Here is an 18575-nt window from a genome sequence, read left to right as displayed (position 1 = left end):
CAAATTTGTCTGGTTTTTTGCTTTGTATCCTCACAAGATAATGAATCAATAATGTTTTTTTTTGTTTGGTTTTTTTATGGATGTAATAGCTGTCTAAAGTTTAAATTTATTTTCTATCTTCTCTGCATTTTTGTGAAAGTTGTATGAAAGCCATAGGCCTGAGAGGCTATTATTTGAGAATGATTTCAAATTTACACATGCTCATGGAATACACAAGGAATATATAATATTCTCAGAAAAGAAATGGATAGTGAGTTTGAGAGCAGGTCATGTGTTTTCCTGCCTGACCCAGCCTATGAGATAACAAACAGAACAAGGATTTCATGCATCTTTTACCAATGAAAAAAACCCCAAATTATGTAAGCCAACCTATTTCAGGGTGGTTTTTTATTTATAAATGCTGTGAACAGCCCAACTTTGTACACTATGAAAAATTGAGTGTTTCTGTAAGCAGAGTGCTTCTGAAATTCTTTCTAGACATACTTTTTCTCTGATTATTCACTTACACGAACTCCTCAGTCTGGAGCAGTGCACAAAGCTGCTTCTCATCATCCTCCTCCTCCCAAGCCAGAGAACGTTCCCTGCATTTGGAGAGGCGCCAGCGTATCTGAAACTTCCTTTTGTAGACTGCATCTGAGAGTTGGTTTTCAAATTTGAAACATTTTCTAAGTGTTGCTGCCAAAGAGCGAAGGATTAAATTCCTGACTTGGGTACTGCAATAGTTACTCTGATATTCATGCATATTTGTAATTCCTGACTTGATTTTTGTTTAACATTTTACATGATCAAGTTTTCAGTAGGAGGTATGGTGTGGATGGTCTGTGTTACCTTGATTTTTAAATGTCAGGGTAGTTACATATTGGTTATGCTACAGAAAGGTCAGTGAGGCTGTGTATAAATTGTGTAGAGTTTTACAAAAGGGCAAATCATCTTTGCAGCTGCCGTGGAACAAGACTTAATTTTAATGTCTTATGACAAGAGTTCTCCATTAGAAAACAATCATACTAAAGGTCAGTCAGGTAAAGTACTGGAAATGTAGAAGTTAAACTTTGTTTAGAAATCACACAATTCAAGGAATAATACTTAGCAGCTTTGCTTATGAGTCAATTGTAATTAATTTACTGTGGAATCTTCCCCAAATTATTAACTTGAAAATCTTACACTGTAGCCGGTTGTACTTTGCAAAGCTAAGTGGATTATAAACACAGCTCCTTGTCACAGACTTATTACTGATGAATCCAAGTTTCAAAACAGTTTATTGTTTATTTAGCTAAGCTAACTGGAATGAATTTAATTTACTTACCTTTGTTCATACAGAACTGGTAATATATTCCACTTTGGATGTGCATTCTTCTAACCAAGAGCAAAATTACTGACTTAAATTTCCTGTCCACAAAAGAAATATCCTGGGTGCTGTTTCTTTCTCTAGATCTGACAGCAAGTTTTGTACATACATGTCTGTAATAACTGTGCTTATACCAATTCTGTTAGGAGTTATTCAAAATCATGCTCTAGCTTGATTTCTTCACAGTAACTGCAGAAGAACAAGAATTAGGATGGAGGCCTCGATTCCTTTGTCTGCTTTCATGAATGCAGCCTTTCTTAGCTAAGAGAAAATAATTATGATCATAAATCAAAATGCAAAATGCATTTGTCCTGAATGTCATCTTAACAGGACACTTTAGTGGGAGCTGCAGTGTTAGAACTTAGTTTGAAACACTGCAAATAATGAAGGTCTGGAAGACCTTTAGAGTCTTTTGATAGGTAGTAAGTCTGCTGTAATAGTTCTGGAAAAGTAAAATCCTGTACTGTCCTTTATTTCCAGTAACTTGCAGGAAGTTTACCAGTTTACAAGGAGTCCACATTGGTGCTTTCTCTTCACCAGGTAAAATGGTTTTGGTTTTGTTTTCTCTCATTATATACAGATGGTAATTACAGTAGTGTAATTTTTTAAACTAAGAAACTATAAAGCACATTTTTTAGAATAGCCAGGGAGTGTGTCTGCTCAGAACAAGCACAAAGCTTCAGTTTGCTTCTGAAGTTTATCTGGACTGTTTTCCTGTGAAAACCCATCTGTGTTCGCTGAGCTGTTTGAATCTGCCCAGTGGGAAAGAGGACTCAGGCTGTTCTTTTGGCAGCCAAGTGCAGCATGGCTCCCCATGGCTGCCCACACCTGCTGGGATAATCCTGGTGCACAGCACCTCACAGCTGCTTGCTCCCTGCCCAGTGGGCCCAGGGCAGGAGGAAGGGAAGAGTAAAAGTAGGAAAACTTTGTGCTTTTACCCAGTGCCTGTCAATTCTGGGCATATTGGACACCACTCCATGTGAAAGCAAGGGATGGAGGAGAGTGCCTTGACAATACCCATTGTGGAGCACCATATGGCTGCCTTCATACTGGGGTTCCAGAAACTTACTGAAACAATTTTAATTATTTACTCTTTCTTCTTTGGGTAATACTAGCTTCCTTTTTGAGAGAGAGAAATCATCTAGGATGGATTATTTCTTTTAAAACAAGCCTCACAACCAATTTGTGCGCATTTTTCCTAATACGATCTCACAAAAAATGGAATTTACTCACCACAAGTGTTTTAAAAACTACCAGGTTAGTTCTACAATTCTCTTGTTTTCTTACCATCTTGCAGTTAAGTCTCTGTTTCACTATAGGGCAAGTGCACCATAACATGAACAAACACCGCTGCAGGAGGCTGCTGGCACTTCTGAAAGTGTTTCAAAACCGAAAAAGAGCCCTTAGCTACTTAATTACAGCAAAATTCCCTATTTAGGGCAGAGATTAATGACTTTGCAGGTGGCAGAGCAGTTCTAAGCAATTTTTCATAGATGTTGAAGCGGTTCCTGCTGGCAGGCGCTGTGTGCCAGCAGCTGCCATTCGGGAATGGCTGTCAGCCATGGCACCGCTTGGCAAATGTTGCCTTCAACCATCCTGCAACAGTGCCAATGAGGGGCCAAGTGTCCAGACGGTAACCTGACCCTCACCTGGCGTGCTTTACACCCTTTCCACCTGGGCCAGTTCTTCAGAAGCTGGAAATGATCCATGGTGTGGGTCCCCTCAGCAAGCAGCTGCCCAAGTGGCTCCTGCACACATTGTGGGGATTCCCTGGCTCGGGGATTTCTCAGCAGTGCCCTGGCCACATCACATTTTAACTTCAGCTACCATAGCTGATTTCTTCCTGGGCAAAGCAGTGCCATGTGGAAGTTTTACTGCAGCTGTTGTGCTGAAGCTGCCCATAGCTGACATCGCCATGCCTGTGGTTCTGGCATCCCCAGCATAAGGACATGAAACTGTTGGAGAAAGTCTACAAGAGGGCCATGAAGTTGATAAAAGGAGTGGAGCACCTCCTGAAAACAGGCTGAGAAAGTTTGGGCTGTTGAGCCTAGGGAAGAGAAGGTTGTGTGGAGAGCTCATAGCAACCTTCCAGTATCTGAAGAGGCTACAGGGAAGACAGGACAAAGAGAATGGAGACAAAGTGAAAAATGGGAATTTAAATGAGATATTAGGAAGAAATTCTGTGCTGTGAGCATGGTGAGGCGCTTCATGGTGAGAACGGGTTGCTCAGGGAGGTTGTGGATTCCCCATCCCTGACAGTTTCAATACCAAGTTGGAGATACGGCCCTGAGCTACATGGTCGAGTGGGAGGTGTCCCTCACATGGCAGGTTGGTTGGGACTAGATGATCTTTAAGGTCCCTTAGAACCCTTTGGCATTCTATGCCTCTGTTTCTCAATGGGAAACACTGTGCAGCTCTGGCACAGCTCTAAGCCGTCCGCAGCACTGAGCAGTTCGCCGACAAACCCCCAGCCGGCCCCGCTCGCTGTTCCTGGCAGCGCAGCTCGGGGCGTTGCTGCCCGCCGCTTCCCCAGAGCCCGCCCCCGGCCCCGCCCGCGCCTCGTCTTTGGCGCGAAAACGACCTCAGGGGGCGGGGCTCTGCCTCACAGCGGCCGCTGATTGGCCGGCACGGCGGGCGCGCAGCCCACGTGGTGCGCAGCGTGGCGGGAACCGCTGTGGGGCCGGGCGGACCAGCGGCAGCGATCGGGATGGATCTGGCAGTGGCGGCGGTGGGGGGCGCGGGCGCGGCGCCGCAGCACCAGCAGATCCGCGATGAAGTGGCTGAGAAGTGCCAGAAGTTGTTCTTGGACTTCCTAGAGGAGTGAGTGCCGGGGGCCGGGCCTGGCGGCGGCGGGCAGGGCCGACAGTGGGTGGCGGGCCGGCAGCGCCTCACGGAGGGGCCGCCATTTGGCAACATCCTGTCAGGGCCTGGTGCCCCCTCCCCTTGACGTTCAGCTGGAGAAGCTCTGCTGTGGTCTCAGGCTCTGCCGGGAGGAACCTATAGGAAGGCAGCACGCTGTTCTCTTGGTAGGCAAAGCACTTCTCGGAGAGTTTCCGCGGAAACTTTGCCCAGAGGACTTGGGATGTCCTGGAAGTGACCAAGGCCAGGTTGGATGTGGCTTTGGGCAGCCTGGTCTAGTGGAAGGTGTCCCTGCCCATAGCAGGGGGTTGAAACGAGATGATCGTAAAATTCCTTCTAAACCAAACCATTTTATGATTACATGATTTTTTAGGTGCATTTGGTCCCTTTTAACAAAGTTTTGTCACAGCTGTATTGAAAACCCTTACTGCTGCTTGTTTAATGTACACATTATTACATCTGGCTCCCTGCGTGTTGCCTCCTGAGGGGCCCTTCCGCATCTAATAAGGAAACCATTAACATCACCCAGAGGAAACAAAACCTTGTTTGCTGGTGCAGAGCAATTTTGTCTGGCACTGGGACAGCTCTCCTGCTCTATGAAATGTAAACCTGGTGTGTCTGTGCTAGAGTGTGGATAGGGCAGATATAGCAAGGGGGTGGAATAAGAAACATTGTTGGAAAAGGGCTTTGCCAGGGACTGTGGGATGCCTGAATGTGAGTGATCCTTTTCTCTGTCTTTTCTCCTGAATTCAGAAATGTTTAATTGCTGCCTGGTATGTGATTGTGAAACGTTTTACTGAGTCACTTTCAGGTTCCAAAACAGCGATGGAGAGGTCAAGTACTTGCGAGATGCTGAAGAACTGATCCGGCCAGAGCGGAACACATTGATCGTCAGCTTTGCGGATTTGGAGCAGTTCAATCAGCAGCTCTCTACCACTATTCAGGAGGAATTTTACAGGTAAAATGTAGAGTGGGGTTTTTTTCAGGTAAAATTGAGCTTTGCTGGAGTCTCAGGCCCATAATGTCTTGTTTTTAGGTAGGAAAAGGAGAGGCTTATTTTTTAAGATTTTATTTTTTTACTGGTTAAAATAATTTCTCTGTAGATTCCCCTCTGGAAACCATGAGTTAACCAGATAAGTGCATTTATTGTGGTGAAGTAGGTGGTCAGTATGAGAATGCAGAATAAACTAAAATTTCATGCTCTAACAATATATTATTAAGTTGGTCACTTATTTTGAACATATATTTCTTAACATAAGTATAAAAGTGCCATAAAATGAGACTTCAAAAAAACTATTCTCAAACAACAGTGCAGTTGTGCAAATAACATTATTATGCAGTGATTTCACATTTATCTCATAGTCATATTTAGAGTGTTTTTTGGGTTATACAACATAGCTTTAAAAGCCAGAACCTGAAAATCTGATACAAGCCTTTATGTAATCTAAAGCAGGGAAGGCATTTGATAGCTTCTCTAAAATTTGAAGTTTTTTTCCCCATATTTCAGAGTTTATCCATACCTGTGTCGAGCAACAAAGACTTTTGCCAGAGACCACGGAAATGTTCCTGCAAACAAAGACTTTTATGTTGCATTCCAGGACCTGCCTACCAGACACAAGTAAGATTATTAGTAATTCCAGAAACTTGTGCTGTTTTACTACCAGGGAAAAATGTGTCAAAGCATGCTGAAAATGTTCTAGTTATGTAGTGTGAAGTGTGCTGTTGGCCAGTACACTTGTAACAAAGTTTCCTGATCTTATGCAGGAGATTTTTTGACACAGTTTTTCATGTACTTTTCAGATATTTAAATTCATCATATTTCACAAACAAGTGTAACTTCTTTAGTTCAAAAAAAATTTAGCGTGTATTGCTTTTAAGTATCAGTGATGTAATTTTTGCATTAGTTTACCTTTAGTATTAATCTAACAGTTTATATAAAATCATACAGTGAGAATATATTGTAGTAAGCTTGTTTCTTTTGTTTGTTTCAGCAGTTCTTTAGTCAGAGTGAAACTATATTGTATCTCAGTACCCTGGGCCTAAAATTGTCAAATCAATAGTTTAATCCTTATGAATTTCTGTTATAAATAGAATTCGAGAACTGACTTCAGCAAAAATTGGCTCCCTGCTGCGCATCAGTGGGCAGGTGGTTCGTAGCCACCCCGTCCATCCAGAGCTGGTCAGTGGAACCTTCCTGTGCCTCGACTGCCAGACAGTGATCAAGGATGTGGAGCAGCAATTCAAATACACCCTGCCTAACATCTGCAGAAACCCAGTCTGTGCCAACAGAAGGAGATTCCTGCTGGACACAAACAAATCGAGATTTGTTGATTTCCAAAAGGTACAGGGGTGATATTGGAGGGTGATGACAACCAGTAATGTTCCTGTGGTATTTGGAAGGTGTTTGTACTTCTACACATTGAAGATGGCTAATTTTTGTTCTGTCAGTGTCAAGAAAAGACCTCAAGAAAAGGCACTTTTTGCAAAAGGCTTCTTTCTGTTTCTGAAATACTTATGTTTAAGAATGAGAAATTATTAGTTTTGCTGTGTGGCATTTACTGCCTAAGTAAACCACTGAAACCTCACATATTCAAGCCAGAGTTAGTCTCATGTTGCCAATACATCATGTGTAGCTGCTTTATACAAGTATGAAAAGAGCTGCTTATTGGTATCTGCAGAGTTTTGCTCTTGCTGGTTACTCTTCCAAATCCTCAGCACTTCACATCCCACAATTGTATTTTATGTCAGCCACATTAACTGAAATTTTCAGGTTACTTTTCATAATCATCACAGTGGCCCTCATACATCCTTTAAGCTGCTCCAGGACTCCTTAGATGCTGATTAGTGAACAGATTTTTGGCAGTTTGTTGTATTGTGAGAGGCACTAATGTGGATGGCAGCAGTCCGATTCTGTTTAGCACATCTATTAGCAGTGTAGCTTTTGAAGCAGTTTCATACCTGGTGATGTGCTCAGTGTTGAAGCTTCTCTCCCTGCCAGGTGCGCATCCAGGAGACGCAGGGCGAGCTGCCGCGCGGCAGCATTCCGCGCAGCGTGGAGGTGATCCTGCGCGCAGAGGCCGTGGAATCTGCCCAGGCAGGTGATAAATGTGACTTCACCGGCTCACTGATTGTCGTGCCTGATGTGTCCCAGCTCTCCACACCAGGTTTGTTGTTACTCTTGACCTCCATGAGGTGTCCTTCCCGCTTGTGCTGGGAGCTGCTGTCCTGACTCCTGTTTCACCGGCAGGGTTGCGTGCAGAAACCAGCTCGCGGGTGACAGGGAGAGAGGGCTACGAAAGCGAAGGCATCCGGGGGCTGCGCGCCCTCGGGGTCCGGGAGCTCTCCTATAAACTCGTCTTTCTGGCTTGTTACGTTGCACCAACAAATCCACGGGTGAGTTTGCAGAGAAAGGGGATTTAAAGTTGTTGGTGATTTCTGTTCTGTGTGGTTTTCCCTCAAATTAGGGAGCAGGAATGGGTAAAGCTATAAGTTTGCGTGCGTGCCACCTTTCTGTGTTGGTTTGACTGTCTTTATGTGCTCATTGAATTTACATAGCAAGGTTCTTTTCTTGTTTTTGTTGCTCATAGCATTTTTCACAGGTGTGGTTATTTGCCAATGTTACAGTTTGTTCTAAACAGCTAACTGGCACATGTATTTCCATTCAGCTTTAATCCATTTTTGCAGCATTTCCTTTTCTTTCAGGAAATCCTATTGCTGCATTTTGTCACAGGAAAAACAGGGGTCCTTTTTGTTCCCTCTGGTTTATCAAGTGATATCTTGGAATGCTACTGTAGCACAAGTAGTACTGACTGCATGTGGGTTTTGGCATGGTACTGTAATTATCATTCTGCTAACAGCATCAGCATCACATAGCATAAAAAGAGTATCTGATATGTTCTGGGAGTAGAAGTTTCTGGCCCTCATTTCAGAGCAGCAAAAGACCTTGGAAGTTCCAGTTAGAATGCTTACAAAGACAATTTTAGTCAAAGGAAGTCATATTGGTTTTATTCTTTTTTTAATCTCTCTACAAGCAACTCACTTGGGATTTCCTCACTAACTGAAGTTGCACCATTGATTTTGCCTGCAAGGAAATTAGCTATTGGTTTTTAAAGGTACAAGGTGATGAGGTTACTTAGCCTAAGGGCAGCTTTTCAGAATGTGTTCCTCCCATCTAGATTTCAGAGCAAGTTTTTCTGGTGTCTGCAGTGCTGACATTCATTAATGACTCTATTATTACTTTTATTACTGTTTTATTTCCTTGGTTTAGTTTGGTGGAAAAGAGCTCCGAGATGAAGAACAGACTGCAGAAAGCATTAAAAACCAAATGTCTGTGAAAGAATGGGAAAAGGTTTTTGAAATGAGCCAAGATAAGAACCTTTACCATAATCTGTGCACCAGCCTCTTCCCCACTATCCACGGTAAGAATCCATTTGTGGCCTCAGAGACAGAAGATTGCACTTGTGTAAATATTAATTCCTTTTGCTGTTTCTGTAGTTTTTGGGAAAGGTTGAAAGCCCTGTGCCAGCTATCACAAACTCTCCCCCTCAGCACTGGTTGTGCTAGAAGAGGAAAATCTATTTTTTGAGTATTTGTGGTGTTTAATCATTGAGGCCTGCAAGCCCAATCTAAAGGGTTGAGTTTGATGTCAGGTTCTGCTACTGAACCCTACAGGTTTTAGTGTATATTTAGCAAACAGGTGAATTCCGAGTTGATTGTGGCCAAATGCTCTAAAATTCTTGTGGGATGAAGGTTTTTTTAAACAGGAAAATTGTGGTGTTTTCTTTGGATGTTTAGTTTAATGTCTTTTCTGGGGCAGGTAATGATGAAGTAAAACGTGGAGTCCTGCTGATGCTCTTTGGAGGAGTTCCCAAGACCACTTCAGAAGGCACTTCATTGCGTGGGGACATCAATGTTTGTATTGTTGGTGATCCAAGTACAGCCAAGAGTCAGTTTCTAAAGTAAGATTAAGACTCTGTATTTAAATATTGTCCAGTTGTGACTAGAGCTATAAATGTGCACTTTTTCTGTGTTAAACATAGGAAAGGGAAGTAAAATATTTGAGAGTATTTCCCAGAGATTGTGTGGATGTGGCAGAAGTATTTGAACAGGGCTAAAGCAAACTCAACTTACGAATTTCCAAATATTTTCAAACGACGTTGAATATTAAAAATAAAACATAATTGCACAATTGAAAATATCATAGATAAAATACTGGAGGTTTTATTACTCTTTTCCACAGGCACGTGGATGAGTTCAGTCCTCGTGCTGTGTACACCAGTGGCAAAGCCTCCAGTGCCGCGGGTCTGACGGCGGCTGTGGTGAAAGATGAAGAGTCCCACGAATTTGTCATTGAGGCTGGAGCACTGATGCTGGCAGATAACGTGAGTCTGGGAAGGGGAGAGGTTCCTGCATCCCTGGAATAAGTTTGACTAATGACAGAGAGCCCTAAATGGTCTTAGTGATGCTTTTTTGTTCCAAAAGTGATTGAATGTGGCTCACTTATTTTCATTCTTCCGCTGCAGGGGGTTTGTTGCATTGATGAATTTGACAAGATGGATGTGCGGGATCAAGTAGCCATTCATGAGGCAATGGAACAGCAGACAATATCCATTACTAAAGCTGGAGTGAAGGTAGCTTGCACTACTCCTCTCTGTAGTCTGTAGCATCACCTCAGTGTTTGTTACGTGTACTGATGTAGCTTCACCTGCCAGATCTTCATGTCACCTCTGCAGCCGCCTCACTGTGGCAGGACAGGGATTGCTTGTTGCAAAGGTTTTGTGGCACACACCCAAAGAAAGTCAGAAATGTTACTGAGAGGTAAAAAGTGGTAGTAGTGGACAGGAAACAGAAAATGGGAAAAGCCTAACCTTGAAGTAACCCAAAAAAAGGTTACAGAATGGTGTGTGTTTGTAGAAAAACAGGATCTTGTGAAAGCAGTTTTAAGAGCTTGTTTCACTATTATTGGCAAGAGTGTGGCAGTGTTTCAGTGTTGATCAAACTGTGTCTCAGGGCAGAAACCTGGTTAGAAAGGGCTTGTTAGTGGAGTTTGGATGCTTTTGAGGAGTGATTGTTGTAATACCTTCATTGAACTCCATCTAAAAGGCATTATGCTGACCTATTTGGGTTGCAATGAGTTGGTTTAGGAAATGGTCACAGATACAGATTTTTTAAAATTTATTTTAATTTATTTTAATTTTTTTTCTCCACTGTCAGGCTACTCTGAATGCCAGGACCTCCATTTTGGCTGCAGCAAACCCAGTTGGTGGCCGATATGACAGATCCAAGTCACTGAAACAAAATATCAACCTGTCAGCTCCCATCATGTCCCGCTTTGATCTCTTCTTCATCCTTGTAGATGAATGTAATGAGGTAATTTTAAGGAATTACAGAATAGTTTGTGTCAGAAAAGATCCCGGAGGTCTCTAATCTAACTGTGCACTCAAACAGATCATTGAGAACAGTTTGCCAAGACCTGACCTGTTGAGTTTTGAGTATCTCCAAGGATGGAGATTCTGCATTCTCTCCAGGCCCCTGCAATGTGTCACAGCTCTCATTTGTTCAAAAAATAACAACTGTTATATCTAATCAGAATTTCTCATGGTTCAGTTCATGTGGGTTGCCTCTTATCCAAGATCTGGTTTGGCTTCATCACATCTATGCTAGCCAATGAAGCAGTTGCTTTCCTTTCAAGCTGAGCAGTCCTGGCTCTTCTGGTCTCTCATACATCATGTTCTCCTGCCCTCTGACCATTTTGGTGGCCCTCTGCAGTTTTAACTGAAGCAAATCTCATGAGAGTGTCTTGCTCCTGCTTTTCTGCTCTGTCTGTGCAGCTAAAAGCTGGCAGTACAAATTTGAACATGCTCTGCTGAATACAAGGACACTGTCTTTTCATCCTGTAGTGGTTTGACCTGCAAACTTAACACCATTAGTCATTTTTACAAATGGCTGGTCACTAAGGCTGAGACTGCTGCCACCTGTCTATGTGGCATTTGCCTTGGGAATGCATGAGATCCTGAGATTAATGTTGGTTCAGCCACTGTTCTGCTCAGAGTGATTATCTAATTGAGAAGGGACTGGTGAGAGAAACAGAGCAGGCTGAAAAGGAAGAAAGTTCCCACGCAGAAAGTGCTGCTTTCTGCCTGTTCTCTGGCTAACTCGTAACCCAGGAGAGTTCCAAGAGGTTATAAATCCTAAAACTGCCTTTTATCCCTCCTCTGCTGTGTTTCCTTGTATTAAAAACCCCCAGGGCATTCTCCTGGACCTCCTGGCAGAGAGTTTGGCTACTGGAAAGGCTAGCTCTGCCCTGAGGATTCCAAGTGAGCAGGGGGTATGGGAAGGAAGAACAGAGCTGTTGTTTTGCTCTTTGGCTGATGCTGTACAAGTGATCCTGACAGAGCTCCAATATCCCAGGTGGTAGATTACGCCATTGCCCGGCGGATCGTGGATCTGCATTCCCGAGTGGAGGAATCTGTTGACCGTGTCTATTCCTTGGATGATATCCGAAGGTATCTGCTCTTTGCAAGACAGTTTAAACCAAAGGTAATTTTACTTTTTAAGTAAACTGTGGAATAGTTGTTCTGAGGAGGTCCAAAAGAACAGCCACTCTGCAGTAGACTTTTCTCCAGCAAATGCCAAGACACTTGGGATAGTGTTTTCTCAAGGAAAGAGACATAAACTCAAGTTATTACCTAGAAACAGATTGTATTTTGGAGCCTGGTACTCATAAACTCCAGAAACCCAGACAATTGTTATAGTCCATGGCAGTTCTTAACCTTGGTCTAGAACAAGTGAGGGGTCACTTCATGGTCTTCTTGTACCTCACAGGCATGGGTTATTCAACATGGCTGCTGCAGAGATTTTGTATTTTATTGACTTACTGCTTAAACAGTTTGTGTGTCTTTATTTTAGAAGGGTATTGTACCCATTTCTTTGCTGTTTAGTCAGCTACAGAACATGAGAAACCGGTCTAACTACAGATTTTTTTTGGTTCTATCCAAGTAGCAGCTTGGATGGGGCTGTGTGTTGGATTTTTCATAAGTCTATAAACAGAACAGTCTAGTAGGGACAGACACAAATTATGCCTGGAAACAAGTCAGTGGAACAGAAAAATAAAAATTATATAAAGATCTGCTGTGAAATAATTAATGCTATGTACTTACTGTAATGTCATTATCATTGATAAGTGTAATCATTATTACAACATAATTTCAACATAATGTGATTGTCATTATACTTTCATAGAGTACGTGTATAGCATAGAATATTTCAGATAAAAGCAGTAGCCAATACAGCAAAGGATCTAATGCAAGAAGAAAATGCTTTCTAATACCCTGACCACTGGAACTCCTGTCACTCTGATGCCACACAGATATCCAAGGAGTCTGAGGACTTCATAGTGGAGCAGTACAAGCGGCTGCGGCAGCGCGATGGCTCTGGGGTGACCAAGTCATCCTGGAGGATCACAGTGAGGCAGCTGGAGAGCATGATCCGCCTGTCTGAGGCCATGGCCCGCATGCACTGCTGTGATGAGGTATCAGGGGCTTGGGAAATGTTCATGGAAATGTGTGGCAGTTCTGCATTTGCTGTTTGACTGATATTGGACATAGTCCTGTGGGTGAGGAGGAGAACTTGGGGTCATGGTCCTACTCAGTCTGAGTCTGTCTACCATAAACACTGTTTTTAAGGGATGACTTGTAAAACTGAGGTCAGTTCGTCCAAACTGAGATCTTGCATGATTTTGTATCACAGCTGTTTCAGCACTCTCAGCCTCCCACCCCTCAAATCATGGCAGTCACCTACTACTGTCAGACAGGGCTGTTGGCAGTTTCTTTCCTGTTCTTTCACATGTAATCTCTTGGCTCTCTTCCATTTACAATCTAAAAAAGCCAAAGTTCATCAAAGTATCTGGACCTCCCCAGGAGGACCTGTATGTGTGATCTGAGCTCCTGCTCACATCAGCCACTGAATGTGGCTGGAAATGCTGAAATGGCTGAAAAGCACATTGTGTTCTGGCTGTTAACTGTAGTGTGATTACTGCCCCTCTAGTCCCTGCTTTCAAACCCAGCAGGCCTTTTGAAATGTTGATTAGAGGCTATGTGACACATGCAGGGATGGAACTTTGCTCACTGGTTGTGTAAGAACACTCTTTGGGGTCTTTTAAATTAAATTCAGCTTATAAAAAACAGATAGCTTTTAGTTTATGGCTCAGCTACAGAGGATTTTTCCAGCTTTTGCTTTTCAGTTCTGGAGGATAGTATCATTAATTACATCTCTCTTTCTTTCATATTGTCTCTGTTCAGACTAATTTCTTTCATGTTTCTTGCTCCACTGATCTTTCCCCCAAATGTTCTTGGCTTAGTAAAAATTTTATCGACTCCACATGATTGCTAAACCCTGAAAGATTAATCAGGCTGCTTTTCCCTCCATAACCTTGCATGACCTTGGAGTACTTGTGATATAATTCAACTTGCAGTCTTTACTGCTTAATCAGGTGAGATGCGTAGAGAATCCCTTTGTCAGAGTCAGAGATGAGTTTCTGGAGCTGTTGGAAAACTAGAAGAGCTCCTGTGCCTATTTAATACATGTTTTTTTCAAATCTTCCTCAGGTTCATCCAAAACATGTGAAGGAAGCTTTCAGGCTTTTAAATAAGTCCATCATTAGAGTTGAGACTCCTGATGTCAATTTAGACCAAGATGATGAACAGCAAATGGAGGATCGAGAGGATCAAGATGGAGTCAATGGTAAATTCCTTACAGAGAAATTTTTCAAAGGGGAAAGTCCTTCCAGTCTTTACAGCTTACCTTGACTGAGCATGTGCTTCTCTTCAGTTTCTCATCTGTTTCTTATCTAATGAACTCTAGAAATCTGGACTTCTGTTCTTAACTCTCCTGCTTCTTCAGCCTCTTTCAGCAACTCACCTGACTGGTCAATGCAAGGCTTTCCAATGGCTCAGAGTATTAAATAGCTTAAAGATATTGCAGCTTTAAACGTGGGTATGTGTCCAAACAGGTGAGGCAGAAGCTCCAGCTGGGGTCAATGGTCTCGTGAATGGGATCAATGGCCATTCTGAGGATGTGAGCAAGGATGCTGCACCCAAAGCTTCTCTCAGGCTGGGCTTCTCTGAGTACCGACGGATTTCTAATCTCCTGGTGCTGCACCTCAGGAAAGCAGAGGAAGGTAAGAATTTCTTAATTGCAAAGAAGCAATTAAGTTGAGTTCAGGGAGCAACTGCTAGTGCATTTCTTGCTGTTGTACATGGGATTTTCTCTTTTGTTGAGACAACAAATTTCACAGGTCAGGTGTAGACCTATGCTCATATGACAATACTACATCTGGTGCCTTCTTGGAATTTCTAACTCTGTTACCGTAGTCATTTATCAAAACCCATTAAGCTGAGGAGCAGCATGTCAGTAGAGCAAAGCCAGAAGAGGATTTGCATGTAGCATACAATAGTGTAACCAAGCTAGAAGAGTCTGCAGCAGTGAAAACTGGAGCAGGAGCTTTAATGCATGCCGGCAACCACAGCCATTAAGCAAATGGCTGGATTAGTTCTTCAGAAGCTAAAATATTTCAGTTGCAATGAAATGCAGCAGTTGTCTCATAGCAGATACTAAAGCTACAAAGCTTTTGGAAGGTTGTGGAGATGACAGTGTCTGTTTAAATGCTGAGTACATGTGGAAGGATGACTCCTGGCTTTGTGTGACAGTGGTGTTTCTTTAGCCCTTACTTAGAGAAAAGGTGTGTGGGTCCTTGGAACTGGTTTTCTTGAAGCTGAGGGCTGATGGAGTTTGGAAGCCACTTGAAAGGATAGAACTGAAAGCTTCCATTCTCAGTCTAATTATCTCCAATTAAACCATGACACAACACTCTCCTTTGCAAAATATGGTGCTTTAAGAAAAAAACCCATAAGTTTGACATTTCCTAAGCATCTTAAAAAGCATGTTTCTCTCTTCAGCATTGTGAATGTTAATGTGTAAATCCTTTTCTCCTGTGGTTTATGTGGTAGTTTACTGCTGCTGTATTTATGCAAATTATTTTCTCTGCAGAAGAGGACGAGGCAGCACTAAAGAGGAGTGAACTTATTAATTGGTATCTAAAGGAAATCGAATCTGAAATTGAATCCGAAGAAGAGCTAATAAATAAAAAGAAGATCATAGAGAGGGTCATTCACCGACTTACACATTATGTATGTATAGAGATGTGTGGATAGTGAAAAAGGGTTTTTAACTTGTACAGGGCTGTAACTTATATATTAAAAACATCTCATTTTTAATAAAATACATTCCTGTAAGGAGAAATCTGTTTTCTTCTTCCATTATATTGACTGATGTAGTATATATGTCTTCTTTGTTTAACACCTGTTACAGTAATTACAGAAAAAACACTGTAATAGATTAGAGATGTGTATAAGTAAAAGTTCAAAGTGCTATTCTATGTCACTATAGAAGTGTGGTGTTTTTCTGTATTTCTATAGTATTAGTTATACATTAGGATACAAAAATACAATTAACACTTCTGTTCAATGGATAGCCTTAAGTCAGAGGGGTATGCGGGCAGTTTGGAGGAAAAGGTATGACATAATAAGCTACTTTTCACTTTTAAAGACACAAACCCATTAGATTGGAGAGCACTAGGCTGAAAAGTTCCCAGAAAGAATACAACATAGCAGTGATTTCCACTAAATGCTGTTGTTAACAATCTGTTAGAGGGAGTTCACAATTAAAATAGTTAATTAATACGAGGCCCTAGCAATACAAAAATGCCTTTCAAGAGTACAAACGAACCCCTCTGCCCTTGTTTTGACACAAATCTCTGTCTGTTGCAGGACCACATTCTGATAGAACTGACCCAGACAGGACTGAGAGGATCCAGAGAAGAGGAGACTTTTGATGATGATCCATATCTGGTTGTCAACCCAAACTATCTGCTGGAGGACTGAGGGCTGACAGTGGCATTGTAGAGCTGACTGGTTACAAGTTAGAAAATGCATTCTTTTCTTGCAGGGGTTGCTATATGGCTAATTCCTTAAATTCCTATGACTGTGCCAGAGTGTGGTCAGTAATATGTGATTTCTCATTTATACTGAGCATACCTGGAAAGTTTTTAAAGACATGACACATGTCTTTAATGTATGTACATTAGTTCCACTGTTAGCCCTGAATTTCAGTGCCATCATCTGGATGCAGAGGAGAATCATCCAATAGCTTTTTTTATCACCAAGCTATGTAGATGTTTCTATTTTAAATAAGATTAATTTTACATTTTTCTTCTTTAGTAGATGTTTTATGCTATATGTTTTTACTGTTTTTCTTATTAACAGCTCATTAAATGTTTGGGAGTGGATTTGTTGTTACTTACATGTGAGATTGCTGTTTTCTATGCTGTAATTTGAGGTTGAAAAAAATAGTGATCTAACTGCTTAATGTCTTAAGGAAGAGGAAATTTCCTGGATGACAGATGCTCTTTATGAATTTTTTTTAACTTCCTGTAACATACAATGAGAAACCGATTGCTTCTCTTTCTTTTTAGATGGACTAAAGCTGTGCAGGCTTCTGTTACATATGTCAAGTAGAAAATTGCAAATAGCCAAGTCCAAAGCAAGGCTTTAAGTCAGCAGGGCAGAAACCCCAACCTTGATGAATGTCTTGACTTGTAAGTGAATTGAAAACTGCCACCATTTATGAGGGATTTTTAAGACTATATTTGTAAACCTGTTTGTAGATCTTTCTAGAAGAAAACTTTGCTTGGATTTCTGTTCTCAGTTTTTTACTGTAAACTACTTGATTATTAAATAATCTATTAAGAATTAAAAATACCTGAACATTTGTCTTGTTGACTGGATACCAGCACCTAAGAAACATTTGTAATGCATGAAAGGTACCAAAGTTACACATTTTATTTAGAAATAGTGTGAAATAACTGTTTCTGAAGGAGGCTCAGAAATGGAGATGGTTTTTAAGACAATATTCTTTTCCTGTTAGTCTCTCCTGCCTTTGGAGAGTTACACCTTGGTCTAACTAAGCATATCATTAAAGTTCTGTCTAAGGAGTGGAGAGAATCATGAATACTTGTCATCAATACTAGCCCATCACTGGGCACTAATTCCAGCTGCAGTAACTTTTCCACTCATTTCTTTCATAAGCAACATTTTGGCAAAGACTACATTTCATTAAAAATAGTCACTCACCTGCAACAGCACCTTCATGTTATTCTTTATTTTTCCTTTACTTTCAAAATAATGATAGGAAGATGTTTGGCCTTCACTATGTGTTTTCCCCTCCCCTTCTCTCACTCTTTGTTTGAAAATAATTACTCTTCATGTAGGAGAAAGTATTTTTTTCTGCTTCTTTCTCCAGCTCTGTAGGAAAGGGGTTTTCTCTGAGTTAATGCAGCTCTACTGAAAAGTAAGCACCAGGTGGTGCTGTAAAGTTAATGTTCAAACTTGCTATTCAGACATCAGAGTGGAGGTAACTTGTTCAGAGCACTCAGCAGAATGTTATAGAGAACTCTTCAGGAAAAAAAAAAATCATCTGGGAGTCAAATAGGGCCAAAGTACAGAAATTATTACAATTCCTGGGTAAGGTTTGAGTAACAGTAATGTTGAGGAATGTCTTCTGCTCTAACTTCAAGATAATATTGCTTGACAGCAATAACTTGCCCAGATGATTGCAGGTACGCTTTAGACAAAATTCTGGTTATTAAAGGAAATGAACTCTGAGATAGACCCAACATTTCATACATTCTACATTTCATAGGTATGTAGAATTTTGTGTTTAGTTGGTTTAAAAATGTTCTCAGCTCTTCAGTTTTGCCATATTGGAATGCAGAAGAGCCAAGTTAGCTCTGCCCTTCAGCAGCACCCTTCAGGTGGGTGACCTGAATGTGCCACCCTTCTGGGAGAGCAGCGTTTTCAGGGCTGAAGGAGGAAGTGCTTTAGAAAGCAAAGAGATGAGATACAGGTTCCTGGATATTATTGGGCAGGAGGAAGCACACTGTTGCTGCTGCTTGAATTCACACGAGTCACTTTTCCAGCTGGGTGAGGTGCCACATCTCAGATTTCCTTTATCCACCCAGGATTAGAGCACAAGCATGCCTCCTGCTGCCCTGTTACACCCTGAGCTGTGGTGGACCCAACCCCAGCCATGCAGATAACTTGCTTTTGTTGGTTTCTGCATCCAGTGCTGTGTTGGGATTCTTCTAGGGCTGAAAAAGGCCAAAAGGAGAGGGAAGGTTTATCTGCTTATTTCATCTTCCTCTAACTGGGAGGCAATATTAGCAAATGTCAACTGATACTTAAAGGGAAAAATGAGCATCTCAGTAAATGTTTTCACATGACCTTTCTCCAACTGATTGAAACTGGTTTTTGTGATC

At 41.7% G+C, this 18575-nt stretch overlaps 1 protein-coding gene across 1 annotated transcript; it reads left to right on the top strand.

The window, feature by feature from the left end:
• The first annotated feature begins 4000 nt into the window (after positions 1-4000).
• Positions 4001-17045, top strand: MCM6 (minichromosome maintenance complex component 6). Its single transcript, XM_015635534.2, has 17 exons — positions 4001-4165; positions 5016-5162; positions 5712-5822; positions 6296-6545; positions 7203-7368; positions 7452-7597; positions 8472-8622; positions 9021-9162; positions 9444-9585; positions 9727-9834; positions 10418-10573; positions 11615-11743; positions 12573-12734; positions 13810-13945; positions 14214-14381; positions 15251-15390; positions 16030-17045. The coding sequence occupies exons 1-17, from the start codon at positions 4053-4055 to the stop codon at positions 16141-16143; spliced, it is 2481 nt and encodes an 826-aa protein (XP_015491020.1). The 5' UTR covers positions 4001-4052; the 3' UTR covers positions 16144-17045.
• Positions 17046-18575: the final 1530 nt, after the last annotated feature.

This window comes from Parus major, chromosome 7 (assembly GCF_001522545.3).
Source record: "Parus major isolate Abel chromosome 7, Parus_major1.1, whole genome shotgun sequence".
Lineage (NCBI taxonomy): Eukaryota > Metazoa > Chordata > Aves > Passeriformes > Paridae > Parus > Parus major.
Note: the sequence above shows the minus strand (reverse complement) of the source record. Positions and strands in the feature narration are given on the sequence as shown.

What these genes read in the sequence shown, in the direction of transcription:
- MCM6 (XM_015635534.2), top strand. Translation starts at nt 4,053, where the DNA reads ATGGATCTGGCAGTGGCGGCGGTGGGGGGCGCGGGCGCGGCGCCGCAG. An exon ending in CCTCTTCCCCACTATCCACG is followed by an intron (nt 8,623 to 9,020) that starts GTAAGAATCCAT and finishes TTTCTGGGGCAG; the next exon opens with GTAATGATGAAGTAAAACGT. An exon ending in TTACTAAAGCTGGAGTGAAG is followed by an intron (nt 9,835 to 10,417) that starts GTAGCTTGCACT and finishes CTCCACTGTCAG; the next exon opens with GCTACTCTGAATGCCAGGAC.